The sequence below is a fragment of the Trachypithecus francoisi genome, unplaced genomic scaffold (genome assembly GCF_009764315.1).
Source record: "Trachypithecus francoisi isolate TF-2019V2 unplaced genomic scaffold, Tfra_2.0 Lachesis_group10, whole genome shotgun sequence".
Lineage (NCBI taxonomy): Eukaryota > Metazoa > Chordata > Mammalia > Primates > Cercopithecidae > Trachypithecus > Trachypithecus francoisi.
This window is the reverse complement of record NW_022681455.1, coordinates 78,878,813-78,906,528: the sequence shown is the minus strand read 5'-3', so window position 1 is coordinate 78,906,528 and position 27,716 is coordinate 78,878,813. Positions and strand designations below refer to the sequence as shown.

General features: G+C 50.8%; 3 protein-coding genes across 13 annotated transcripts in view; 2 read left to right on the top strand and 1 right to left on the bottom strand.

The window, feature by feature from the left end:
• VPS35L (VPS35 endosomal protein sorting factor like) overlaps window positions 1–7,344 on the top strand; it is a 151,344-nt gene extending 144,000 nt beyond the window's left edge. For 2 of the 3 annotated variants that reach the window (XM_033217847.1, XM_033217850.1), the window contains 2 exons: window positions 5,510–5,656; window positions 6,384–7,124. In XM_033217847.1, the coding sequence (XP_033073738.1) occupies window positions 5,510–5,656; window positions 6,384–6,482 (246 nt within the window). In that variant the 3' untranslated portion in view covers window positions 6,483–7,124. Of the gene's footprint in view, window positions 1–5,509; window positions 5,657–6,383; window positions 7,125–7,266 lie in introns of those variants that run through there. The other variant, XM_033217848.1, reaches the window with a different exon arrangement.
• Window positions 66–26,464, bottom strand: KNOP1 (lysine rich nucleolar protein 1). Of its 8 annotated transcripts, none has more exons than XM_033217856.1 (7): window positions 26,328–26,412; window positions 25,596–25,784; window positions 23,467–23,540; window positions 22,339–23,246; window positions 19,601–19,669; window positions 17,169–17,246; window positions 12,597–13,462 (listed from the first exon to the last, which is right to left on the bottom strand). In XM_033217856.1, exons 4-7 carry the CDS (start codon window positions 23,242–23,244, stop codon window positions 13,151–13,153), a joined length of 1,365 nt encoding a protein of 454 aa, XP_033073747.1. In that variant the 5' UTR covers window positions 23,245–23,246; window positions 23,467–23,540; window positions 25,596–25,784; window positions 26,328–26,412; the 3' UTR covers window positions 12,597–13,150. The 8 variants fall into 8 exon arrangements, with proteins under 8 accessions (XP_033073751.1, XP_033073747.1, XP_033073748.1 ...); XM_033217857.1 differs by having other exon boundaries at window positions 23,467–23,536; XM_033217855.1 differs by lacking the exon at window positions 23,467–23,540.
• IQCK (IQ motif containing K) overlaps window positions 26,432–27,716 on the top strand; it is a 141,672-nt gene continuing 140,387 nt past the window's right edge. For both annotated transcript variants that reach the window (XR_004438847.1, XM_033217863.1), the window contains exon 1: window positions 26,432–26,657. Coding sequence is in view for 1 of the 2 variants with exons in the window: in XM_033217863.1 (XP_033073754.1) it covers window positions 26,570–26,657 (88 nt within the window). In the remaining variant the exon portion in view is untranslated. The remainder of the gene's footprint in view (window positions 26,658–27,716) is intronic.

Genomic DNA, 27,716 nt, shown 5'->3' with positions numbered 1-27,716 from the left:
GAATTGCTTGAACCTGGGAGGCGGAGCTTGCAGTGAGCTGAGATCATACCACTGCACTCCAGCCTGGGAGGGAGACTCCATCTCAAAAAAAAAAAAATGATAAATGCTCAAGTGATAGACACACCAAACACCCTGGCATCATCATTGTGTATTCTAGGCATGTAACAAAACATCACATGTACCTCATAAACACAAATCTTATGTATCAATAATTTTTTAAATATTGCATATGTAAGGCTCATGAATCACGATGAGAAAATAAAACCCTAAATACACATTTTTTTTAAAAGGCCTTTTACAAACATGGACAAACACTCAGCAAGGGTTCATACCTCTTCCCTCTTCTGTGTAGATGGTTTTCAGGAGAGAGTCCTTTCAGCCTACAGGAATAACGGAAGCCCATCACCTTCAGCTTGTACGAATTCGATCCCCCCGTGGAAAGTTTGTCTTAGCTTTTTCCCCTGATTTCTTTTTTTTTTTTTCCCTGAGACGGGGTCTCACTCTGTCATCCAGGCTGGAGTGCAGTGGCACTATCTCAGCTCACTGCAGCTTCAACCTCCTGGACGCAAGTGATCCTCCCATGTCAGCCTCCCAAGTAGCTGGGACTACAGGCGTGCACCACCACACTCAGCTAATTTTTTGTTTGTTGCTTGTAGAGCCGGGGTCTGTGTTGCCCAGGCTACTCTCAAAATACTGAGCTTGGCCGGGCATGGTGGCTCACGCCTGTAATCCCAGCACTTTAGAGAGGCTGAGGCGGGCAGATCACTTGAGGTCAGAAGTTTGAGACCAGTGTGGCCAACATGGTGAAACCTCATCTCTACTGAAAATACAAAAATGAGCTGAGTGTGGTGGCGCATGACTGTAATCTCAGATACTCGGGAGGCTGAGGCAGAATTGCTTGAACCCAGGATGGGGAGGTTTGAGTGAGCTGAGATCGCACCACTGCACTCCAGCCTGGGTGACAGAGCGAGACTCCGTCTCAAAAAAAAAAAAAATAAAATAAATACAGAGCTCAAGTGATTGACCCACCATGGCCTTGGGCTCCCAAAGTGCTGGGGATTCCAAGAGTGAGCCACCATGCCCAGCCTTCCCCTGATTTCTTGAAACCATTGGCTCTGGCTCCACCTTCTAGTTCAGGGACTTCTCAGAACAGTGATGTGTGTTTGACAAGTCACACCCACAGAAAACTTGACATGTGGTACAAAATTACATTTCTTCATGCCGAGGCAACAGGATGGGTTTAATCAGAGGTGGTCACTGACAGCATAAATAATCATAGCCCAGAAGTCCCAAGCTTGCAATAAAAATAAAGCCCAGAACCATATAATTTGGAGCTATTTATATTTAACATTTATGTCTGTTTCTCTGGTGGAGAGAGGGGTTAATGGTGATAGTGATTCTGAAACAAAACTCTGAAAGAATAGCAAAGATGGAATGTTTCTGAAGAACATTTCACATGGCGTAAAGACCAGCGACGTTCACTGAAAATGTCTGTCCATGTATGCATATTTATTAGAAAAACATCAGGCACAGTGGCTTATGCCTGTAATCCCAACACTTTGGGAGGCTGGGGAAGAAGGATTGCTTGATTCCAGGAGTCTGAGACCAGCCTGAGGAACATAGTAAAACCCCATCTCTAAAAAAATGTAAAAGTTAGCCAGGTATGGTGGAGTGCACCCTGAGTAGCTGGGACTACTCAGGAGGCTGAGGTGGGAGGATCGCTTGAGCCCAGGAGTGCGAGGTTGCAGTGAGCTGTGATTGCACCACTACACTCCAACCCTGGCAGCAGAGCAAGACCCCGTCTTTAAAATAAAAATAAATAAACAAAAACATGGTCACATGGGTGGACCAAGCTCAAACTGAACATGTTATCCTTCGTTGTTGTTTTTTTTGTTTTGTTTCTTTTCGAGACAGAATCTCACTGTGTTGCCCAGACTGGAGTGTTGCAGTGCAATCTCAGCTGACTGCAACCTCTACCTCCTGGATTCAAGTGACTCTCCTGCCTCAGCCTCCTGAGTAGCTGGGTCTACAGGCGTGTGCCACCACGCCTGGCTAATTTTTTGTATTTTTAGTAGAGACGGGGTTTCACTGTTAATCAGGATGGTCTCGATCTCCTGACCTCATGATCCGCCTGCCTCAGCCTACTAAAGTGCTGGGATTACAGGCATGAGCCGCCGCGCCTGGCTATCCTTCGTTTTAATGGTGCAATTTGAAGTTTAGCTCAAGCAGCCATATTGGAGTCCTCTGAAGTCTGGTACCCCCAAGAGCATGAGGCTTGGTACCCAGGCCCATCACAGACCAGGAAGGGCCTGGTGGGGTTTCTCCCCACTGAGTGGGGTGGGGGGCTTCCTGCTGTTGGAAAACCCTGATGCCTGTGCCGTTCTGAGAATCATCTCTCTTAGCTCTGGTAGCAACCCTGCTTCCAAAATCCTCTAAGGCCACGTGAAGGTGCCAGCCTCATTTTAATCACAAGCTGTATATCATGAAGTTGTTTGTTTGGGTGTGGTGGAGCTGGGAACCATGCCAAACCCAGAGAGCTTCCTGGAAATGACAGTTCTCATAGGAAAAGCAGCTCTTTTCTATTTAAAACCTCCGTGGCGAGGGTGGGGGATCAGGCCCTGATTTGGTTCCCGAGCTACGTGTTTGTATTTTTCTCAGTGTTTGAATATCAGCTGGCATGTGTCTCATCCCTCAGACACGTCTCTAATGATTTCACTTTTAATGCGCTTTGGCATTTAAAACACATGCGAATTGAGCTTTTTGCTAATTGAGAAGATATGGAATGGAGAAATAGCCAATTAGGTATTGTGCTGCTTGTCTGACTTTTAAAACAATTTCTCCCACTTCAGTGAAAGGTAGTCAAAGGGCCTCTCTCCAAGGAGACTTAGTTGGCTTTGAAGGAGTTTTATTTTAGCTTGTTCTTCTAGATCCAGGCAGAAAGCGGGGCTCCCGTTCTCCCAGGTGTCAGACGAGGACCAGGTTACAAGGAGAGCAGAATGGGCTCAGGTTCCCACTCAGGGTGTAACTGCATTGTCTGTTAGAACAAATGACGCCAGAGCAGGCGCTCGCTAGCCAGTTTGCGAGTCCGTGCCCAGTAGGTGCCAGCCCGCATGCCCCATGCCAAAGCGCTTTTCTCTCAGTGCCCGCGGGCCTGGGCGCCCACAGCACAACCTGCTCCCTGATGACTGGGTTCTTCGCCGTCGGCTCTGCTGCTTCTGTGACTGTCGCTGCTCTGGGCTGTTGCCAAGGCAGGCTCAATGTTGCCGGGTGGGGGTGGGGGGTGCTGAAGATTCTCAATTGCCACTCAGCCACCTTGCCCAACTGCATTGGAAGCTGTTCCTTGACTTTGTCTTTAAGACAGGGTCTTGCTCTGATGCCAGGCTTGAGTGCAGTGGTGGGATCATAGCTCACTGCAGCCTCAAACTCTTGCCCTCAAGTGATCCTCCAGCCTCAGCCTCCTGAGTAGCTGGGACCACAGGTATGTGCTACCATGCTCAGCTAATTTTTTTTTTCTTTTCACTAAAAGACTTTAAAGTCTCACTTGGGAAAGGACAGTAAGAAGGGGTAACTCAGTTGGCATAGCATCTAGCAGGCACCATGTGAAATATCTGTGGAATGTTGGATGGATGGATGGTTGGTTGGTAAGTTGGTTTTAGCCAAGAGTAGTTGAGAAAAGCAGGAAGAAATGTGTTTTGGTGTAATCCCAATCAAGCCATTCTTACTCCCTGCATGAAACTGCATAGCCGAAGTTGGCTCGCAGCACTGGGCAAGTCTCTCAGGCCCTTCCGACTCCGATTCCTGGTAAGATGCAACCCTGAGTGTGTGGCCTGGAGAGGGCTGCAAGTACAAGCACAGGCTCTGGAGTCAGACATCTGGAGCTCGGACTCCCCTCTGCATTGTGAGGACCCAACTGTGGTCCTTGGGCAAGTTCCTAACCTTTCAGAGCCTCAGGTGCCTCATCTGCAGAATGGGAGCGTATTCGTTTCCTGTTGCCGCCATAACCAATTGCCACAAACTTGGCATCTTACAGCAGTACCCATTTTTGATCTCACTGGTAGGTGAGAAGTCAGTGCTGGCTGGCACCGGTGTCTCTGTTCTGGGTTTCACAAGGCCAGAGTCAAGGTCTTGCTGGCTGGGCTCTTATCAGGAGGCACTGGAAAGAATCCACTTCCTTGTTCCTTCAGGGTATTTGCAGACTGCAGTTCCATGTAATCATGGGCTGAGGTCCTGTGTCTGTTGGCCGGGCGTCCTTCTTAGTTTCTAGAAGCTGCCTGTGTTTCTCAGCTCATGGCCAGCACTGGTGGGCCAGCTTCTCCTTATGCCTTGAATCTGACTTCCCTTCTTCCCCCTTTCCTGTTTTTCTCTTTCACTGCTTGTCGCTGATTCTGGTTGGAGAAACGCTTCTGCTTTTAAGGGCTCCAGTGATTCGAGTGGGACCACTCAGGTCATCTAAGATACGCTCCCTACCTTCATTCCATCTGCAGTCTCTGCACAGCAGCACCGGGATTCGTGCTTGAGTAACAGGGGAAGGAATGTTGGGAGACACCTCTAGAATTCTGTCTATCATGGGTGGTCAGGAATGTACCTGCCACGGAGTTGTCATGAAGGTTAAATCAGGCGAGTTGTGTAAAGCACAGAGCAGAATCCCTGGCACGCTCTTAAGGGCTCTTACACGCATTCACTGTCAGGGAGCAGACACGAGACTCCTGGCAGCACTGATGTTGTGCAGATGTGGGATCTGCTCTGGCCCCATGGGTTCCTGAACAGCAGGTACCCACCTGTTGATGTGGCTGGTCGAGGGGCCTTCGTTTACCTTGGGGAAGTTGTATCCTCTCTCCTGGGCCTGGGGTTGCATTTTGGAGATTTATTTTCCCTTTCGTCTTATCATTCAAAGCTGGGGTTCAGGTTTGGTCAACCATGACGCTGTGGTTAGACTTTTTTTGGCAAGATACCTCTCACATCAGATTACTGAGCAAGAAAGGAAAGATCTGATGTCAGCAGGTAAAGGCTGGATATGGGCACCAAGGATTGCGGAGCTCAGTTCCGGAGGACATGTCTTTTGGTCTTTATTACCGGCAGCCCAGGGGCAGGAATACTGACTACAGCTTTGGGTAGTTTGAGGACACATCTGAAAGAGGCAAGGTGAAGCCTTTCAGTTTTCAGCTGTACTTGTGTTAAAGCAAGGCTTGTCACTGCTGGGTTACCCTTCATTCCTCGACCTCACTGAACGTTGACTTTCTTCCATTTCATGAGTAATGACCGTCTGTGGGCACAGAGCTTCGTCATCTTACTAAATCCCCACCCTCTGCAGTGGTGACCTTACTGTCATTTACAGATGAAGAAGCTGGGACTCTGGGAGGTTCAGCAGCTTGCCCTACAGCAAATACGTGGCAGAGCTGGCACTGGAACTCAGGCATGACCTACCCCAGAGTCAACACTGTCCACAGCATCTCTGCAGGGCACGGCCTGAGCCCCAGTGCAAGGCAGTAACCTCCGTTTTCTGTTTCAGGCCCTGAAGCGCCAGAGCTCGTTGGGCCTTTCCTTTTTTAACAGCATCTTGGCCCATGGGGACCTACGCAACAACAAGCTCAACCAGCTCTCCGTCAACCTGTGGCACCTGGCACAGAGGCACGGCTGTGCAGACACCAGGACCATGGTGAGGCGCTCGGAGGGCCCCGTGGTATAAGCCCACTGGCCAGTGCACAACCACCCTCAACACAGCATTGTGGCCTGGACATCAGACAGACAACCCCAAACTCCCCTTTTAGAAAGGCACTTGGTCCATTTCTACTGGATCACTTCCTAGCAGTAAAAAGCAGAGCTGGCCAGGTGTGGCAGCTCATGCCTGTAATGCCAGCACTTTGGGAGGCTGAGACAGGAGGATCGCTTGAGGCCAGGGGTTTGACACCAGCCTGGGCAACATAGAGAGACCTGGTCTCTACAAAAAATAAAAAATTAGCTGGGCATGGTGGTGCACATGTGTAGTCCCAGCTACTCGGAAGGCTGAAGACGGAGGATGGCTTGAGTCCAGGAGTTTGAGGCTGCAGTGAGCTATGATCACACCATTGCACTCCAGCCTGGGTGACAGAGCAAGACCTTGTCTCCAGAACAAAAAACAAAAGCATAGCTTTAAAAGTCTATTCCCTCTGAATAAAAACCATACATAAAAAACATCAGTCATTTCTGGTCACACCCAAATCTGATTTTTAGGGCAAGCTGCAATCCAAGAAGTTAGACTTTGATTTCTTCCCTCCCCTCATCCCTCAAAAAACTCACTATTCTCTGCTAAGAAATCTAAGCTCACATAATGGCTGATTCATTAGCGCCTTGGGCTCCAAGGATGATGAACCAGAAAGGAGATGGATCTTTCTTTTTCCTCGTAGGTGAAAACGCTAGAATACATCAAGAAGCAAAGCAAACAACCAGACATGACTCATCTGACGGAGCTGGCCCTCAGACTCCCTCTGCAAACAAGGACCTGACCCCCAGGCCCATCCCCAGGCTCAGGGACTCTGGCGCCAAATCCAGAAGGATCTGCTCTGCTGCCCTGAACTCTCACTGCAATTTAGGTTTCGCATTTTCCTTTTCTTTTTACATATGTGCAAACTGGTTTAAGCTTTGGCCTCTATCCGGGTTATTCTGACAATGAAGAAATGGGAGTTGTCAGAGCATTAAAATGCAATCTTCATTGAGAAGCAGCGTCTCTGCGTTGTCTTTGCACAAGTGGCCTTCAGTCTACTTGGCCCAATCTGATGGGCCTTTAGCAAGAGAGAAACAAGAATGCAAGTAACATCTTTCTTTTCTGGAAGGTGTTTTTTTTTTTCTTTCATAGTTTAGAAAAAGGACTTTGAAAAGCAGTCCACTTTTAAAGTTCCAGACCCATTCTATTCCAGACTTTGTACCTTCAAGTTAGAGCACGCCCAAAGTCTGGAACTCAGTGTTACCTGAACCCCAATGGAGGATTTTAAACGGCAGAAATAGCACTCCATTCACTCTTTTTCCTATCAAAGCAGCTCGATTGGACTTAGCATCTGTGTTGGTGGACCAAAGGAGAAAGCGAGGTCAAATTTGAGATTCTCTGTGGCTTCAGTATACAGTAACTGAATAAATGTCCTGAAGGAGCATTTATGTTCATGACTGTTCATTTAATTACTTCTGACTGTCTTCCTCCAGAAGAGAGAGAACATGTCTCAATTTATTAGCCTGGTTTGTTCTGCAGCCACAATTCTCAACAGCATGTGATTCTGTCTGCTTTTCTTCCAACAGTTTGGTGGAACCTGATTCTTCTATTACGACTGGTGAGCTTGCACCGACATTTCATTTTGAATCAGTAAAAGCATTCACCGGACATACATTACATTTCATCTTTACTCTGAGAAATACAAGACTACCGTTGAACACCTAGTTAACCTCAGACAGTAAAAGGGGCTAAAAATTTTTTTATAATCAAGTTATTGGCTGGGCACGGTGATTCATATGCCTGTAATCCCAGCACTTTGGGAGGCCGAGGTGGGTGGATCACCTGAAGTCAGGAATCCGAGACCAGCCTGGCCAACATGGTGAAACCCCGTCTCTACTAACAATACAAAAATTAGCCAGGCGTGATTGCGCACACCTGGAATCCCAGCTACTTGGGAGGCTGAGGCAGGAGAATCGCTTGAACCCAGCAGGCGGAGGCTGCAGTGAGCCGAGATTGCGTCACTGTACTCCAGCCTGGGCAATGAGAGCAAAACATCATCTCAAAAAAATTAAAAAAAGAACAGCAGACACTAATGAATGCCTCTTTCCCTCCCCTCTACTAAATAAATCATACAGAAACTCAGAAAGCATTGTGTGGTGGCTCACATACTCCCAAGTGGCCTTTATTTCACAAAATTCTATTTTTTTTCTTTTTTTAAGACGGAGTTTCACTCTTGTTGCCCAGGCTGGGGTACAATGGTGTGATCTCGGCTCACCCCAACCTCTGCCTCCCGAGTCCAAGCGATTCTCCTGCCTCAGCCTCCTGAGTAGTTGGGATTACAGGAGTGCACCACTACACCTGGCTAATTTTGTATTTTTAGTAGAGATGGGGTTTCTCCATGTTGGTCAGGCTGGTCTCCAACTCCTGACCTCAGGTGATCCGCCCACCTCAGCCTCCCAAAGTGCTGGGATTACAGGCGTGAGCCAGCACGCCTGGCCCACAAAATTATTTTCATTAAAATTATTTTATCTACTACTTTTATTGTGTGATGCTATAAAATGAAAAAAACAATTGGCAAATTCACAAATTATGTTCTTCAAGTCATTTCTTCTCTGAGGCTGAACGTGTTGGGTGGCATTAGTTCCCAAGCCTAGGCCAGTGAATTCTTGCTGCTGTCACATTAACCTGAACTTGGACTTTCACATGAGGTCGGGTACCCCCTATACCAAAGGCGCTTCTGAATCTTGTCATGTGACCCCGGCAGAGGCTTAGATTTTGTCCTTGTGCGTGCAGTTTCCCCCAGCCCTTTACTGAATCGATAAGCTGGTCTCTGAAAACACTGGTCTGCATGAGATGAAGTCTATCGTTAGGCAGGATGGTGCAGTAAGACGTCAGCCAGAATTGTAGAAAATAAAAATGATGGGGCCCAGGCGCAGCGGCTCATGCCTGTAATCCCAGCACTTTGGGAGGCCGAGGTGGGTGGATCATGAGGTCAAGAGATCAAGACCATCCTGGCCAACAACACAGTGAAACTCTGTCTCTACTAAAAATTAAAAAAAAAAAAAAAAATTAGCTGGGTGTGGTGGTACTCACCTGTAATCCCAGCTACTCAGGAGGCTGAAACAGGTGAATCATTTGAACCCTGGAGGTGGAGGTTGCAATGTGCTGAGCTCATGCCTCTGCACTCCAGCCTGGGCGACAGAGCAAGACTCCGTCTCAAAAAAAAAAAAAAAGGAAAGAAAAAGAAAAATAATGGAAACTTCTACATGAGACTTATATTAGGTCTTCTATTGTTACTTTAACAAATTGCCACAATTTAGCGGCTTAAAACATAATGTCATCTGACGGTTCTGTTGGTCTGAAGTCCACCTGGTCTCACTGGGCTAAAATGAAGGCATCAGCAGGGCTACGCTCCTTTCGGGAGGCTCTAGGGGGAGCATCTACTTCCTTTCCAGCTTCTAGACAGCACATACATTCCTTGGCTTCTGACCCTTCCCTTCCCATCTTCAAAAGCAGCAGTGTCTAGTCAAGTCTTTCTTAAAAGTCTCTTTGACGCGGACTCTTTCTTGCCTTCCTCTTCCACATTTAGGGATCTTTGCGGTTACCTTGGGCCCACCCAGAAATGCAGGATCCTCTTCCTGTTTTAAGGTCGGCTGATTAGCAAACTTAATTCCCTTTTGTTTCGTAACCTAACAAATACACAGGTTCTGAGGATATGTGGTAGGAAGGGGTGTTACTCTGCCAACTTCTTTTGTGAGGACTGTGTCTATTTGGCAAATACTTTTTTTTTTTTTTTTTTTTGAGACAGTGTCTTGCTCTGTCACCCAGGCTGGAGCACAGTGATGCAATCATGGCTCACTGCAGCCATGCTGGAGGGTAGTGCTCAAACCAATATTAATTTACAAAGGATGGGAGCTAGAGTGATTCTCCAAAGACAAGATTGCCACAGGGTGGGTGGGGTCCTGCTCATCTGAACGACGGTGGTCTACACTGGCAGAAAGCAAAAGGACAAGGTTAAGTCCATTCTGAAGACACCCAGCATCGTGGTGTCTTGGCTGCCCAACCTCCACTGGTGAGACTTGAAGTTCTTATGTACATAGAAAAGCAATAAAGCCCCCCCTGTGCAAATGGAACTCCTAAGCCAGTGGTGATGCTGAGTTAGAAAGTCACACCCTCAGCCAGGCGCGGTGGCTCACGCCTGTAATCCCAGCACTTTGGGAGGCCGAGGCAGGCAGATCATGAGGTCAGGAGATCGAGACCATCCTGGCTAACACAGTGAAACCCCGTCTCTACTAAAAATACAAAAAAGTAGCCGGGCATGGTGGCAGGCGCCTGTAGTCCCAGCTACTCGGGAGGCTGAGGCAGGAGAATGGTGTGAACCCAGGAGGCGGAGGTTGCAGTGAGCTGAGATCGTGCCACTGCAATCCAGCCTGGGCAACAGATCAAGACTCTGTCTCAAAAAAAAAAAAAGTCACACACTATTACAGACAGAATTTACACCAGGGGCAAGGCCTGACCATCACACCCTCATGAGAGCTACCAGTCAGCAGGGCTTGGATGGGAGCAACACAGTGGACATAGGATCACCTTCTCTCCACAATCACCCAAAGATACCTTTTTATTTTTTTGAGACGGAGTCTCACTCTGTTGCCCAGGCTAGAGTGTGCAGTGGCGTGACCCCAGCTCACTACAACCTCCACCTCCCGGATTCAAGCGATTCTCCTGCCTCAGCCTCCTGAGTAGCTGGGATTACAAGCCTGTGACACCACACCCACCTGGCTAATTTTTGTTATTTTCAGTAGAGACGGGATTTCACCATGTTGGTCAGGCTGATCTCGAACTCCTGACCTCGTGATCCACCCGCCTCGGCCTCCCAAAGTGCTGGGATTACAGGCGTGAGCCACTGCACCCAGCAGAGTACAACCCTTTTAACAGAGCTAAAGCAGGCCAACATCAGGGTGACCTCTTGGCAAGATAAAAACTATGAATAGAAATGGCTGATTCCAGCTACTCAGGGGGCTGAGGCACGAGAATCACTTGAACCCAGGAAGCAGGGGTTACAATGAGCCGAGATCATGCCACCGCACCCCAGCCTGGGCAACTGTGCAAGACTCCAGCTCAAAAAAAAAAAAAGAAAGAAACGGCTGGTTCCTGTTTACACCAGGCGCATTCCTATAGTGTTGCTCAAAGTCAGGAGGGATTTGTTTCTCCATCAAAGGAGGAGGTGCCCAGAAGGCGCTCACTCAAATCCAGAACACTGCCTCTTGGGCTTTCCACGGCCTCTCCCATTATGTACCTCAAGGTTGAATCCAGGAAAGAAAGGCAGGCCAAGTTCACGTCCTGAGGGAAGTGGCCCAAGTAGGTCCTTGTAGCACACACTCGTACAACTATTGACCTGGCCAACGCTTGCGGGTCAGGGCTCAGAGCCAGGGAAACCATGTGAAGTACCTGCCTTACCTCTGCCCAGTGGGCAGCTGTGGACACCATGGCCACCTTACCAGCATCCACTCTTTTTGACTGAGGGGAATCACCACCCTTCCCATGACAGGGGCGGGTGCAGGTATGGGCAGATGACTCATTGCCCGGCAATGGAGGCTTCTGGAAGTTTCCTTGAGACACAAAAAGGCTTTTCTTCCTCTGGAATGTTCTAGGGTCTTGCTATGCTGCCTGGAAGTCTTACTGCCGTCTTTGTACTAGCCTTGAGAAAGCCAGCACTGGGGATGATGAAGAGAATGCTTCCTTGACGGGCTGCTGAACCAGGCCCTCATCAGGCCTTCCTGCCACGTGAGACTGAACTTTCTGGCCATCGAGGCCTGCCTGGGCTGGGATGTCTGTAGAAGGCGTGTACAGGCTGAACGATCATGAAAATGTCCCAGTCAGAACCTGTCTTTTGGGATGCAAAAAGCTAGGTGAATGGAAAGAAGGTGGTCACAGACAGTCATGTGCAACTTCAGCCACTGGACCTGGAGCTCTCTGAGGCTTGCTGCAGAGTCCAGACTTGGAAACACCATCCCAACAGCTAATGAGGCAACTTCCCGTGTCATCTCCACATGTTCATCTCCTCCTGGCATTCAATACCCACGTACAGAAGTCACCTGGGATTCTCTTCCTTGTGATAAAAAAGAATCTCATCAGATACATCCCTGGGGCTGGACACGGTGGTTCACACCTGTGATCCCAGCACTGGGGGGCCAAGGCAAGAGGATGAGTTGAGTCCAAGAGTCTAGGACCAGCCTGGACAATATAGTGAGACCCCCATCTCTAAAAAAATTTTAAAAACTAGCTGGTTGTTATGGTGCACACTTGCAGTCCCAGCTACTTGGGAGGCTGAGGTGGGAGGATCGCTTAACCTGGGTAGGTAGTTGTTGCAATAAGCCATGATATGCCACTGCACGCCAGCCTGGGTGACAGAGTGAGACCCTATCTCAAAACACACACACACACACGTCCTTGGGAATCTGTCATTGGTTCATTTGCAGGACTAACCACTCTTCCTAAAATGCCTTGTTCACAATCCAGTCAAAGCACAAAAAGACAAAATCCTACCTCAGCACTTAGGGCCAAAGGGAGGCCAGTGGAAAAGGCAGGACGGGTTTAGAGGTACATTTCCCAGCAGCAGCAGCAGCTCAGCCACATGTTTGGCAACAACTCAGACACCTCTCAGCTATGAGAGACAACAACTCATAGCTGCTCTATGACAGGGGAAAGGAAAAGGAAGGAAAAGGAGCTTGCAATTCTCCGTTCCTCATTCACTCCACTTTTTATCAGAGATGCAGACTTGTCATAAAACTTTTTCCTCAATCTAAAGACATTTCAATCCCCAACGAGGATTCTGGTGGAAATTCCCTAAAGGGAACATTCAGAGTGGCGAATAGAGAACTTAGGGCTTTGGGTACAAAAGTACAACACCCTGCACTTAGTGGCTGGGTGACCCCAGGCAATTTTATTACTTTATCCCTGAACCTCACTTGCCTCATCTATAAGATGGGGCTAATAATAGCACCCATTTCATAATTAGGAAGATTAAATACATTATGGAAAACACTAGTATTTGCCTAGCACCTGCTAAACACTCAACAAAGGTTAACTGCACATACCGATGTCTCAACAGGGACGGAATGTTTAACACAGAAAACAGGAGGTTTTAGCCACTCACTCATTCTCCTGGCTCCCGAAATATGAGCTGCCCCACCCCAGTTCATCCAAGCCCATCAAGATAGTTGTCCTTGTCCTTAATCTCCACAGGTGTTCAATGTGAGCCAACTGTCAGATGGCTTTCATTTGCACAATTGAATAAACCATTTATGCCTAGTGTTCCATTACTGGAACGCTAAGCTTATGGGAGTTATTTATATCCTGCTGCTGGAGGTCATCACCAAGATCTGATTTTTCACAAAAAGAAATTTATAATCTCCAGCATAAATGTAATAAAGCAATTGTGGCAGTTTTTGGGGGACAAAACTCTCGAGTTTAATCTTCCAGCTTGACCGACTTGGAAGCGTTCCTGTCAATGTAAAAGATCTTGTTGGGGGCAGTGGAGAAGCCAAGGCCGGCTCCGCGGCTGTACTTCCGGCTCATGGCCCGGTCGTAGTCCCGCTGCAGATTCTGCTGCAGACTGTCAGCCGCCTTCTTGCTGAGGGCCATGTTGGGCCTTGCAGTCATGCTGGGGGCGCGGTTGAACGGAGGGGACAGGTTTTTGAAGCCACCCATAAGTCTGAGAAATTTCAGTTTCTGGTCTTCGTTCTCAAAACTAGCAGTATCCCACTGGCCAAACTGGGTTCCCTGGGAGAAGAGGAAGAAGGTGGCTATTTCCCTTGAGTCCAAAGCCCTTTCCTTCCCTTGACCCCAGCCTCATCAGGGAGGGCCCAGCAGATTAGACAGCTGCTGTGTACCAGACACAGTGCTAATAAGCTCAATAGTGGATTATTCCATTAATCCTAACGACAGCCCTATGAGAACATGCTGTTATTCCCATTGCACGGAGGAGGAAATAGAGGTCTGCAGCTTAGCTGGAGACAGAAACCTAACTAGTGACCCCCAAAATTCAAGCCCAGGTCCAGCCAACACCACTGCCCACCTCTGCACACAGAGCTGCCTTTCTGCCTTCCTCCTCCTTTCCTAACTCATGGCACACAGCACAGTGTGCCTCACTTCACAACACAGCACACTCCCCCCACCTCCCTACACAGCGCACTCCCCCCACCTCCCTACACAGCGCACCTCCCCCCACCACGCTACACAGCACACTCCCCTCACCTCCCTTCACAGTGCACCTCGCCCACCTCCCTTCACAGTGCACTCTCCTCAATCATCCTACAGCGCACTCCCCCCACCACCCTACACAGCGCACCTCCCCCCACCTCACACAGCGCACCTCCCCCCACCACCCCACACAGCGCACCTCCCCCCACCTCCCTACACAGAGCACTCCCCCGCCTCCCTTCACAGCGCACCTCCCCCGCCTCCACCCACAGCGCACTCCCCCCACCTCGCACCTCCCCCCACCTCCCCACAGAGCGCACCTACCCCCGCCTCCCCACACAGCGCACCTCCCCCTACAGAGCACCTCCCCCGACCACCCCACAGCGCACTCCCCCCACCACCCTACACAGCGCACTCCCCCAACCACCCCACACAGCGCACCTCCCCCCACCTCGTACCTCCTCCCACCTCGCACCGTGCACCTTACAAGACAGCACACCTCCCCCACGTCCCCACAGGGCGCACCTCCCCTGCAACACAGGGCACCCCAGAGCCCAGCAGCCGGGCCTTCAACCAGCAGCCTAACGTTTGGGTGAGTTGGAGGGTGGGAGAGGGCGAGTGGGAATCTGATGTGTGCTTCTCAGAAGCACTGTTTCATAGCAGGAAGGGGTGCAGGCCCACGGGGGTAAAGGTCACACAGCCAAGTGAGACTGAGCCAAGCCCAGGAACTCGGGGGTCCCCATTCCAGCCAGAGTGCTCTACCACCTATGTGCAAGAAAATGCAGGAGAGCCCCTCCAGACCCCCTTCCCAGGTCTGCGAGAGAGGAAAGAAACTCACCTCCCGGCCAGGCGCGGTGGCTCAAGCCTGTAATCCCAGCACTTTGGGAGGCCGAGACGGGCGGATCACGAGGTCAGGAGATCGAGACCATCCTGGCTAACACGGTGAAACCCCGTCTCTACTAAAAGATACAAAAAACTAGCCGGGTGAGGTGGCGGGTGCCTGTAGTCCCAGCTACTCGGGAGGCTGAGGCAGGAGAATGGCATAAACCCGGGAGGCGGAGCTTGCAGTGAGCTGAGATCCGGCCACTGCACTCCAGCCTGGGTGACAGAGCCAGACTCTGTCTCAAAAAAAAAAAAAAAAGAAACTCACCTCCCAAGAAGACTGACTCTGAAGTCAGGCAGACCCGGGAGGAAGCCTCCCCTGGGTGACCCTGCTCAAGTCCCCTCATCTCTCTGAGCCTCAGTGTCTTCATCTCTAAGCGGGGGTCATAACATCCCCCTCATAGGGCATATGTCAGATTTGACACCAGAAGCCCAGTGCACAATGCATGGCACACCTGAAGCCCTCAGTGACTGGCCACTCCTCTCCCCCTACCCCACCCAGACTGTGCACCCCATGACGCCTGGCAACCTTCAGCTCACAAGCCAGATACCAGCCCAGCACTTATTCCTGGGCTGGCTGTGGGAGAGTAAGAACCAGCTGTCACTACAGCTGACCTGGGTGAAGCAATGACACATTCTGTCAGCTTCACGGCGGCCCAGATGCAGGAATAATGACAGCTCCCCTGCCCTGCAGTTTCTAGAGTGAGAGGCTGGCTATGACCACCCCACATGGGTTTAGGGAGAGCAGGAGACTGCTAGCTGGTCCTGGGTGAACCAGCACTTCCGACGGCTGCTGCCCACCCAGAGGGCCACTTCACCCCACGTCTCAGAGGCATGGCATGTCCTAGCCCCTGTGCCCCAGGATCACTCTCCTGACGTCCTACCAGGGACAGCCCCCAGGACATCGGCGCCAAATCACGCTGCCTTTTTTCTTGCCTTTTCTATTCAAGCTGGATGTCCCATCAGCTGGGCTCAGCTTAGCAGGGTGGCCTGGAGAGAAAGGGCACTCCAAGGCAGGACCCATAACAAAGCCCCACTCCATACCCCACCGGGCCAGGGTACGAGTCCCATTTTACAGGCGTGGACAGAGGCTCAGGGGAAGGCCAGAGTCCCACCACTAGACAGTGGCGGAGCCAGTAGTGATTTCAGATCTTTTGATTCTTTTCTGAATGCTCTGACAGAGCCGGAAGACCAGCCTCACTGGTCACCCAGACCCTTCTTTTCCTCTCCCTGAAATCCAATCTATGAACAAGTCCCGCCAGCTGTGCCTCCAAAGTAAATCACCAAGCTGTTTTCTTTCTCTATCCTCTGCCACCATCCTCAGGCTGGGCTGCAGCCTAAGGGTTGAGCCTTCTACCAGGTCTTCCCGCTTGCCATGTCAATGCCCTCCAGCCAATCCCACTTTGCCAGATCCCAGGCCAGCTCTCTACCATTGCCGGTGAGGCTGAGGCCTGTGGCCTGCAGCCCTCTCGTCCCTCGTCCCAGCTACAGTGCAGTGCCTCACTGGCCTTCCCTACAGATCACTCCAGACCCTTTCCTACCTTAGGGGTCTGCACCGGCCACTGGCCTCACTGAAACGCTCTTCCCCTGGTCTCCTGAGGGCTGGGGCCCCTGCACCCTGAACATCTCTGGACACACGTTACCATCTCCGAGCCCTCGCCCATCGGTTGCAGCCCCCGCCCGCAGTCTCTCTCCAACTCACTGTACTGTTTCCTTCTCCTGACTGCTACTGCCACCTCAACTGATCCTCCTTTCCTTGTTTGCTGAGCACTTCCCTGCCACGCTCACCCAGCTCTGGCCTCTGGACCGTGAGTGCGATGATGGGGATCACATGGGCTTCGTCTGCTCCATGTCCAGCACCCAGCACAGAGCTCCACCGAACCCTAGCAGGGCCCCAGCCTGCCAACCTCGCACTCTCCGACCTCATGATCCTCGCACCCTCCTCCCTCCTGAGAGATCTTCTCAGGCCTGGCTTGGACATTTCCCAGTCAGAGTGGATCTGAAAACCAGGCCTAAGAGAGGCCACTACCACCCCTCGCCTCTGCCTCTTGCCCCTGTTCCTAACAGCCTTCCGAGGACATTGTCCACCGCTGGCAAGCGCTCGCTGGAATGTGTCCTCGGTGATTAATCCTTAGGACACCACCTCAGTTCAGGGCTGAGACAAAGGTTCAGGCAGCTTATCTGACGGGTCAGCTCTCTAGGAGGGAGGCAAGCGCCCCTTTCAGAAGGAAGGAAATTAGCTCAGGACAAATTGTGCTGTGGAGGGAGCCAGCTGCAGGCTGGGGCTGCCTCTGGGGCCTGGACACACTTGGTTCTCCTGCTCCACTCCTCATGCTGAAGGCGAGGGGAGGCGTCGGGAGGTTGAGCGTGCGACCTCCTCGCAGAGCCCTAGCCCCAAACTTACCGTCCACTTCCTGGTTTCAGAAGCTTCCGTTTTGCCTGACTCACGATCAATCTCTTCTTGCAAGGCCTTTCGCCTCACCTGGGCAAGAAGGATGACAGAAGAGGGCCATCAGACACAGAGATCTTTCAAGTTTAAAACCGAGGACAGAGACAGGGCTGGGGAAACGGAGCATGGGAGGAACTAACGCAGTTTGACTCTGCTACAAACGATAGGAAGCTGCTATCAAAATATTCTCTTAGCATCTCAAGAGCTGTAGCCCCTTGGCCTACACTGGGCAGGCTCATTTATCCTTTTTAGCCTCTTAAGAATGAATTTTCCTAGAAACTGAGGCTTAATCACCTTCACCATTAGAACAGTTTTTGTTTGTAGCAGCCATGTGAGATGGAGACTTTCCCAAAATGCAACGCCAAAGCACCGCCTTCTTGTGCAGAAGACACCATAGTTAACTTTTGTGATGGTAAAAGTGTTTTCTACAAAGAAAACAGGCTGTGGAGTCAGGCAGAGGGTAGTCTGTATGTATATATGTATTTACTGAGACAGAGTCTTGCTCCATCACCCAGGCTGGAGTATAGTGGTGCGATCGCGGTTCACTACAACCTCTGCCTCGCAGGCTCAAGCGATTCTTCCGCCTCAGCCTCCCAGTAGCTGGGACTACAGGTGTGCACCACTGCACCTGGCTAATTTTTATATTTTTAGTACAGAGGTGGTTTCACCATGCTGGCCAGGCTGGTCTCGAACTCCTGGCCTCAAGCAATCCACCCGTCTTGGCCTCCCCAAGTGCTGGGATTACAGGTGTGAGCCACGTGCCTATCCAGAGGCTAGTTTGAATCCCCGCACTGCCATTAACTAGCTGTGTGGCCTTGGGTAAGTCACTCAACCTTTCTAAACACTCGTCTATTTATCCACAATAGACGGACCTATCAGCTACCTTGAAGGGTAAATAAGAAAAACAAGGGTAAATAAGAAAAATATCTATGTAGATATCTAGTAGATATCTAAGAAGAATATCTACGTAAATATCCAGTAGAGCACCTGGCACACAGTAGTTCCATCTCATACATGGTTGCCAACATGGCTCCAGGCTGCCACTGGAGCACCAATTGAGCAATTAATTGCTTTTTTTTTTTTTTCTGAGACGGAGTCTCGCTCTGTCGCCCAGGCTGGAGTGCAGTGGCCGGATCTCAGCTCACTGCAAGCTCCGCTTCCCAGGTTTACACCATTCTCCTGCCTCAGCCTCCCGAGTAGCTGGGACTACAGGCGCCTGCCACCTTGCCCGGCTAGTTTTTTGTATTTTTTTTAGTAGAGACGGGGTTTCACCGTGTTAGCCAGGATGGTCTCGGTCTCCTGACCTCGTGATCCACCCGTCTCGGCCTCCCAAAGTGCTGGGATTACAGGCTTAAGCCACCGCGCCCGGCCTAATTGCTGCTATTTATTAAGCACAGATATGAGGCCGGCCAGTGCCGACTGCCTCACAAACATGGCCTCATTTGGTTTTCACAGCAGCCTGTGACGGTCCCTGCTGTCATGAGCCCCACTTCATAGACGAGGAAAACAAGGGTTGGTGAGATCAGTGCCTGCCCAGGTCCCCCAGTCAGTAATGGTCTAACACCAGGCCCATATGGCTACCCCTATGCCCTGCCAGGCCTCGAGGTCCAGGATCATAAAAATCCCCCAAGTTGCCGGGCACAGTGTCTCACGCCTGTAATCCCAGCGCTTTGGGAGGCTGAGGCGGGTGGATCATGAGGTCAGGAGATGGAGACCATCCTGGCTAACATGGTGAAACCCCGTCTCTACTAAAAATACAAATAAAAATTAACTAGGCGAGGTTCGGGCCTGTAGTCTCAGCTGCTCGGGAGGCTGAGGCAGGAGAATGGCATGAACCCGGGAGGCGGAGCTTGGAGTGAGCCGAGATCGTACGTACCGCTGCACTCCAGCCTGGGCGACAGAGCAAGACTCTGTCTCAAAAAAAAAAAAAAAAAATCCCCTAAGGCCAAAAAGTCCAGTTCCCGCAGGGATGCATTTGCCAGGGAATCTGGGCACGACAGAAGCAGAAGCTGATTCACAACAAAACTTCTCCTCTGAATGCTCCTGAATTAGCCCAGGGGGTGGCAGCATGTGGGCCTGGCTGAGCATGTGTCACCTGCCCAGCTGCAGGGTCTTAGGGCCATGTCCCCCACATCCTGCAGCAAGTAACAGGGAATGGCCAGTCGGGCCTCTCAGCCACGGCAGCCAGAAGGGCCCCCAGCGTGAAGATGGGGAAAGCACGCATTCCCTGCCCGGGAGGTGTGCGTTGGCGGCGGTTAGCCCAGTGGCCTCTGGAGTCCCTGGTGCCCCTGAGACCAGGATCACATAGCCAGTCTGTCAGGCGGCAAGTGAGACTCCAGGGGTGGCAGGAGGCAGCGGGAGGGGCCTGAGGAGGGTCTGGACTATACCTGGTCTATGTGCGCCTCGTCCATGTTGCCTTTCTTTTCCAACACCACCTCTAAGTCCGTGTCTGTTTCCTGCAGGAGAGGGCAGAGCTGGGTAAGGTTCAAGTTTACAATGAATGGCCTCTGCCCCTGCACCCAGCGGGGTGAGACCATGACAAAGTCCAGAAAAGACCTCAGACCATGGCATCACCCCCAGCCCTGCCACCCAGAAACATCTCATAGTCAGCAAAGTCCTTCCCATCCCTTCTCTTCCACAATTCTCCTGCAAAACAGCAGTATTAACCTATTTGCCAGATGAAGAAACTGAGGCTCAGACAGGTAAAGTGACTACAAGGTTACCCCATGGCTCAGGGACCTGGTGATTCTAACCCACATCTCCTGACCCAGGGCTTTGTGTCCGACCTTTCCCACTACACACGTCACTTATCTCCTATGGTGACACCAAACTAGAGGACAGAGGCCGAAGACCACACTCATGTGCACCACGCTCTCCCACCCGCCTTGGCCCTGAAGACACCCTCCAACAGCGAGACCTCAGGCCAGCCACTCTCTTGGGGTTCTTCAGTCATGACAAATGCTGACATTTCATGCGTCCTCATTTGAGAAGTGGGCTCCGCCTGGCACCTAGCGTCACGTGTGTGATGACCCTGGAGGCCCTCTCCATTCCCATCACTCATCCAGGCCTGGAACACGTGTGCATTTGCCGGACTGGGTGGGCTGCTATGGGAGCTACAGTCCCCCTCACAGATGTTAAGCAGAGGGAACTTCCTTTTACTGAGCTCCTGGGAGAAGGGATTCTAGAGTCTGATGGTGGCTGGGCCCAAGCTTCTAGGGCTCCTCCCAACTCCAAGTTTCTGAATAAAGGAAGATGCTGGTAAAACCAAGGCTAATGGACTAGGGCAAAGCTGGAGAAATCCCAGTAACCAAAGCTAACACCTGGAGGCCTTTGATATGGAGGCCACCCGCCGCTTCCCCCTCTAACCAAGCAATGGCTGGTTCAAGGTCACCCAGCAGATTGCTGCAGAGTTGGGAAGAGAATCTGGGGTTTACGCTAATAGAAGACGGTCATTTCTGGGGCTCTAATAATACCTGCTTCTATAAGAGGTTACATAGATGATTTCTGAGAAGGGATAAATGCTAACTTCTGAAGCCAGACTAGCTGAGTTTGAATCCCAGCTCCACCTCTTGCCCGCTGCCTGACCTTAGACAAGGTATTAAGTCTCTGGAGCCTCAGTTTCCTGATCTGTTAAATGGGGGTGCCCACAGCAGCTACCTCACCAGACAGGTAGGAGGATGAAATGGGTTGATACATGGCAGTCTGGGCATACACTAAGCACTCAAGAAATGTCAGCCACCGGCCACACGGAAGGGCTGGACACTGTCTGGAGCAGGACACACACCCTGAAACAAGACACACACCATCTTGTTTCTGCCCACACGTCTGCACACACCTGAGGATGGGAATGGGGGCCTGGACCTGGAAGGGGCTCAGCTGGGAAAGGCTGTGGGTCTGGGGAGCCCCCAGCCCTCCGGCTCGCCTCAGGTCTCCCTCTCTCACTCCAAGCAGCCTGGCAGGCTGAAGATAGCAGGTGTCTGGTTTTCACCAAGCCATCATCTGTTCCTTCCCTCCTGGTAACAGAACTCCAGTTTTCCTCTCAGAAACTGCCTTCCCGCATCCCAGACAGTGTGGTTTAGTTGTGACTGACACCCCCTGCCCTTCACCTCAAGTTTTTTTTTTTTTTTTTTTGAGACAGTCTCACTCTGTCACCCAGTCTGGAATGCAGTGGTGTGATCTTGGACCTCCACCTCCCGGGTTCAAGCGATTCTCGTGCCTCAGCCTCATGAGTAGCTGGGAATACAGGCGCCTGCCACCATGCCCAGCTAGTTTCTGTATTTTTAGTAGAGACAGGGTTTCACCATGTTGGCCAGGCTGGTCTCGAACTCCTGGCCTCAAGTGATCTGCCTGCCTTGGTCTCCCAAAGTGCTGGGATTATAAGCATGAGCCACTGCACCCGGCCACCTTTGGTTTTAGATTAGAGCTTCTGGACAGACTGACCCAACTGAGGCCTGCGACAGTGGCCCTGGGACGTCTGTCATAGTTTCACAGGGGCCACCTTCTTCCTTTGGGGGTGGCTGAACTGCTGGGATGAAAGCCTGGAGCTGCCGGGACCATGAAGCCATGATGTGATGGAGGAGGAGGAGGAGGATGGGCCATACACCAAGAGAGAAAAATCCAAAGCCCAGCGCTGAGGAAGTCTCATACAGGCATCTCCTGCTACCCAAATCTATCTGATTTATCAATTTTGTATACTGAGCTCTGATGATACTCAGATAGCCACGGGCACTGTTATCTCACGTTACTTGGTTCCTGAGTTTTGGATAGCAAGTGGCAAGGGTTCAGAAAGCAAGGGATGCATCTGTAAAATGGATCCCAGTTAATTCAGACCCTGATGGCAGGCAGGGAAAACTTGGCTGGTTTCAGTAGCAAAGGATACCTGCAATGATCGATGATACTGCATGAGCCCCTGGATCCAGCCATACCTGAAGCTAGTTTAACCATAACCTTTCCAATTGCATATGTCAATAAACTCCCTATTCTAGCTGAAATTAATTTAACCAGGGTTTTAGCTACAAGCATGAGTACTCGTGCATGTGCAAACATGCACACATGCCTACACACCCCTCCCAAGCCCCACCCTTGATCCTCCCATGGCAGAGTCCATTTCTGAAGGAAAACCTACCTCCTTCCAAGGGTCTCCTGCTACCCCACTCTCTTTCCTCTTCTTCTTCTTCCTTTTGAGTGCTGGCTCCTCGATGACTGGCTGCTCGACCTTCTTCTTGGACTTCATCTTTTTCTTTGCGGAGGCCTTAGGGTCATCACTTATGGGGATGTATTCTGGAGCCTCAACTTTGACTGGCTTCTTTTTACTTCCTTTCCTAGGGCTGCTCTCCATGGACCGGGAGGGCTTGGAGTGGCCTGGGAGGGTGTCTTCCTCCTGGTGGATTTTTTTTTTCTTCTTCACCTTCCCGTTGTGTTCTCTGGGGCTCTTCCGCTTCCGTTTCTGCCCCAAGGCTGCCTGTCCCTCATCCTTCTTTCCCACTGAGCAAGTGTCCACAACATCCCTGGCCTCGCAGAACCAAGGGTCCTGGACTGAGAAGGTTGTGGGATCCCGGGCCCCCTTTTTCTCCTTCTTGTGTTTTTTGAGCTTCTTGCCAACTCTGGTTTCCTCCTCACTCTGTCTAGGGTCTGGGGAGGTTTTCACCCCAGAGGCATGGGACATGGCCAGAGGTGACTTCTTCTTTTTCTTCTCCCCACTGAGGAACTCCAAGTGGCCAAGCACCTGCTTCCTGGGGCTAGGTGACTTCTCTGTCCGTCTGGCATGCAGCATTGTCTCAGGTTCTACATGCCCCTCGCAAAGCGTGCTGAGACCCGTCTTTTTCTTCTTCTTTTTCTTCACTAGAGGCATCTCAGGTGCCTGCCCATGGACCACACTCTTAGAGGGGGATGTGGCTCTTATAGAAGAAACGTCGGCAAAGTAATCATCATTGTTTACAACGGAGTATCGAGTCTCTGGTTCTTTGACCACTTTCTTCTTCTTTTTCTTCTCTGGGAGCCCAGGGTCTACTTTGTGTGTCTTGGTGATCATTCCTTAAAAAACAAATGATACAAGTTACCCTATACCAAGCCATCCTGTGTTCAGTTCTACTAAACATTGCCAAGAGCCATGTTTCTTTGAGTGGGTGGACTAAGCATTACGGGATAGGGAAAATGGACATGATTCCTTTAGAGCAAAAAAAGAAATACTATAGAAACAGCATAAATTTTAAATCCAGACAGCCCTAGGTTCAAACCTAAATGGTTCCCTCACCTTAAGTAAATCAGCTAACCTCCCGGAACCTCCATTTCTTCATCTGGAAAATGGGGGAATATAACACCTCCTTCCTCAAAAGGGTGTTGAAAAGAGTAAATGAGACAACACATGGAAAGTGCTTGGTACATTGTTAAATCCCTTTTTCTTTTTCTTTTTTTTTTTTGGAGACAGAGTCTTGCTCTGTCGCCCAGGCTGGAGGGCAGTGGCATGATCTCGGCTCACGGAAACCTCCGCCTCCTGGGTTCAAATGATTCTCCAGCCTCAGCCTCCCCTGAGTAGCTGGGATAACAGACACCTGCGATCACACCCAGCTGATTTTTTTTTTTTTCTTTTTTAGGAGAGACGGGGTTTCTCCATGTTGGCCAGGCTGGTCTCAAACTCCTGACCTCAACTGATCTGCCCACTTCAGTCTCCCAAAGTGCTGGGATTACAGGCATGAGCCACCTTGCCTGGCCTAGTTTCACCGTTTTTAAAATGTGAAGTTGATTGCCAACACTGAATGAGTCACAGTGATACACAGTACTGAGGGCACCCAGCTTGTCTTGGACAGATATCATGGAAGCACCTGTGAGAAAGGGCTGTGGGGTCCTCAATACCCTTCAGCGTCCAGCTGGACCACTTCTCTCACTCCAGTCTCCAGCCAAGTTCCTGCTGCTCCCTGCACTAGACATGCCCAGAATCTAGAAGCAAAATATCCCAAAATATCTAACAGGCAGTTAGGATTATGGGAGGGAAAAGAAAAGCTTCTCCATCCTGCAGCCCTCCTCAGCTTCAGAACCTACAGGGTCCACACTGGAGCTGGCTCATTGTTAAGAGTTTCAAAGAGCCAGGCTAGGCCTGAGCTACAGGTCAAGTTCATTCATAATCCACTCCAGGAGCACCTTGGAGAGTCAGGGGAATAACTACTCATTCATTCCTGTCTGCCCTGTTTCCTGGTTTATTTCCAGCGTCCTGCTCAGTGCCTGGCACATACCAGGTGCTCAATAAATACTTATTGAATGAATGAATACATGCTAGAGAGACAGAGATAAACAACATAAAACACCACCCATCAAGAAGCAAGTAGGTGTGGGAGGAAATAAGGTTTAATAACAATGATACAGGTGATAAAAGCAAGTGGTAAGGTCAGGGTGGTGGAGATTGTATAACCTGTCCTACCAGTTGTCAGGAAAATTTCTGAAGAACAACTGCAGGATGGTGCTATGAATCCCTGAGACAAAGGTACTGAAGGCAAGTGGCTGAAGGGACAGGCTTGACTGGACAGATGCTTTGGAGACGTTCACTGGACAGGTGAATATATGGATGAGGTGTGTTTGGGTGGCTGTGCTGACATGGGTGACATAAAGTTAGGAATGTATGGGTGGTGATTAACCCTTGAACAGAACAAGCCTGAGACAAGACCTCAAGAAATACAGTAGTCCCTGGCCCAATCCCAGGTTTCCCATTCCCAGGTTTCAGTTACCCCTGGTCAACCCCGGTCCCAAAATAGGTGAGCACAACACACCAAGTTATCTTGAGAGGGAGATCACACGCGTGCAACTTTTATTACAGTATACTGTTGTAATTGTTCTATTTTATTACTAGCTAGATTGTTGGTAATCTTTCACTGTACCTAATTTTTTGTGAGACAAGGTCTCGCTCTGTTGCCCAGGCTGGAGTGCAGTGGCATGATCTCGGCTCACTGCAACCTCCACCTCCGGGGTTCAAGCAATTCTCACACCTCAGTCTCCTGAGTAGCTGGGATTACAGGCATATACCACCACGCCCCGCTAATTTTTGTATTTTTAGTAGGGACAGGGTTTTACTATGTTGGCCAGGCTGGTCTCTAACTCCTGGCCTCAGGTGATCCGCCCACCTCGGCCTCCCAAAGTGCTGGGATTACAGGTGTGAGCCACCGCACCCTGCCCTACTGTGCCTAACTTATAAACTTTGTCACAGGTAGTATACAAAAGAAAAAACATAGTCATATTTAGTTATATTTAGGGTTCGGTACTATTTGTGGTTTCAGGCATCCACTGGGGGTTTAGGAACGTACTGCCCGGGGATAACGGGGGAGGAAGACTATTATATTGGCATTTAAATAAGTGGGCAGAGATAAAGGAGCTTGCAAAGAAGAAGGTGCAAACCTTGAAATAGTGTAGTCAAGAAAGCCAAGACGACTTCAGAACAGGGGAGTGGCCAAGAGATCTGGTAAGAACAAAGAATCCACCGGGAGGTTGCGGATCAACTCTTAATCCCCTTCTCTCCCCATCTCTGCCATTTAGAAAATATAGATAGCATCCTCCTCTTGAGCCCTGCGACCAAATGCATTCACTCTTTCAAAGAGAAAGAAAAGAACATTACAGTGCATCTCATGCAAACACATATGCTTTCTCCAAAAGCGCTTTTAAATTCCCGCGGCAGCCTTGTGAGGATCATTGTGAATACCCGACCTCACAAGCTCCAGAGACTAATAATTCACTTGCCCTAGGTTCCAAAGCCATCAAGTGGAAAACAGGAGATTGGAATTCCGCCCACAGGACTCCAAAGCCTGTGCAGCAACACCCCACTCCCCCGTAGGATCACCGGCAGGACGCGCGGGAGCCAGGAAGTCAGATCGGTGCCTCCAGGGCTCCCATGCGCCCAAGCCTCCGCAGCAACACACTGGGAGGGATTAAGTGGGGTCCCAGGCCCGGCTCTGAGGCGGGAAAACTTTCTGGAGGCGGCGGCCGCAGGCCAGAGCGGGCGCGCACCGACTGAAGGGGTCGGATTTAGGGATGCCGGTGGCCCGCATTTCCCCGTCTTCCCTGCCGCGCACTTCCTCTGGTGCAATCTCCAGACCTCGCGCCGGCCCGCCTGCAACGCATCCTGGCACTCACCGGTGGGCGAAATTTCCCCGCCTCCACGTGAGAGCCCACTCCGCCGCGACCCGGAAGTCCACTTCGAGTCGCCGGCCCACCCGCTCAGGTTCCGGCTTCTTCCGGGTCGCGGCCTCCTGGCGAACGCGGTTACCGTGGAAACCGCGGCCCTGGCTGCACCGCGGCAAGTCCCAAGCCACACAGTGCCCCGTAAGCCCAGCTGCTCTACAAACTCGTCGTTCACCCGGACGCCTGTGCCCACCATGTCTCTCGGTTCCCGCGAGCTGCCCGTCTCGCCGTGGCAGGTCGCCGAGCCGTCGAGCAAGAATCTGTGGGAGCAGATCTGCGACGGTAGGCAGCCGTGGCTGGCCGAGAGGGTCGGGACCCGGGCGGCCGGGTGGGGGCCGCGTTTGAGGAGCGCCCACTGTGCGCCTGGCAGCCGCTCCGCGGGCCTGGGCTCCTCATTTTACGTACGGGGAAACTGAGGCTTGGAGAGGCTGGCCCGCGGTTACGCAGCGCGGCCTCCAATCGCGATCGGTAGTGAAGTCAAAGGCAAGGGAACGGCGAGGGAAAGCTGAATAAAGAGAACCATGCGGTGTGGACCAGTGGTTCTTAAACTTCATTTAGTGAACAGAAAAGAATTGCTGGGGCAGGGGCGGGGATCTTGTTAAAAACGTAGGCTCCCAGGCCCCGCCCACAGAACTTCAACTTGGGATGCAGGGAATCTGCACTTTTTAAAAAAGAGCACCCCAGGTAATCCTAAAGTAGGTAGTCGGCGGCCCACAGGTTCAGTAACCATGGTGTGGACAAACGGTAAGTTTTAGTCCCTTCTTGCTTCAAACTTTCCTTAACCTCACCAAACGGAATTGAGCACATCTTCCTTTGTGGCCCTTCTCAGTATTCGTTACTTAGGTTGGGCAAATTATTTAACTTGTTACCCTGTCTGCAAAGTGGGCGTAAGAATGACACCTATTTCGATGGTGTTAGGAAGATGGAACCAGATAGTCACAAAAAGTGCTTAGTAAACAGCGTGATTTTAGGAGTGCAAAAGGCTTACTGGGAAAAGAAACAAAAACTGCTCGATTTACAGAAGGAGCTGCGTAAGCGCTAGTTCTGAATGAATAATGTTGGCTGGTGGTGGTTTTTTTTTTCTTCTCCACTAGACCATAAGCTCCTCAAGGTCAAAGACTCAGATTTTTAATTCGTGTGGCCACCATCACTACCTAAGCTGCCTGAAACGGCGCGGTGAAACCCCATCTCTACTAAAAATACAAAAAAAAAAAAAAAATTATCCAGGCGTGGTGGTGTGCGCCTGTAATCCCAGCTACTTGGGAGGCTGAGGCCGGGGAATCGCTTGAACCAGGGAGGTGGAGGTTGCAGTGAGCCGAGATCACGCCACTGCACTCCAGC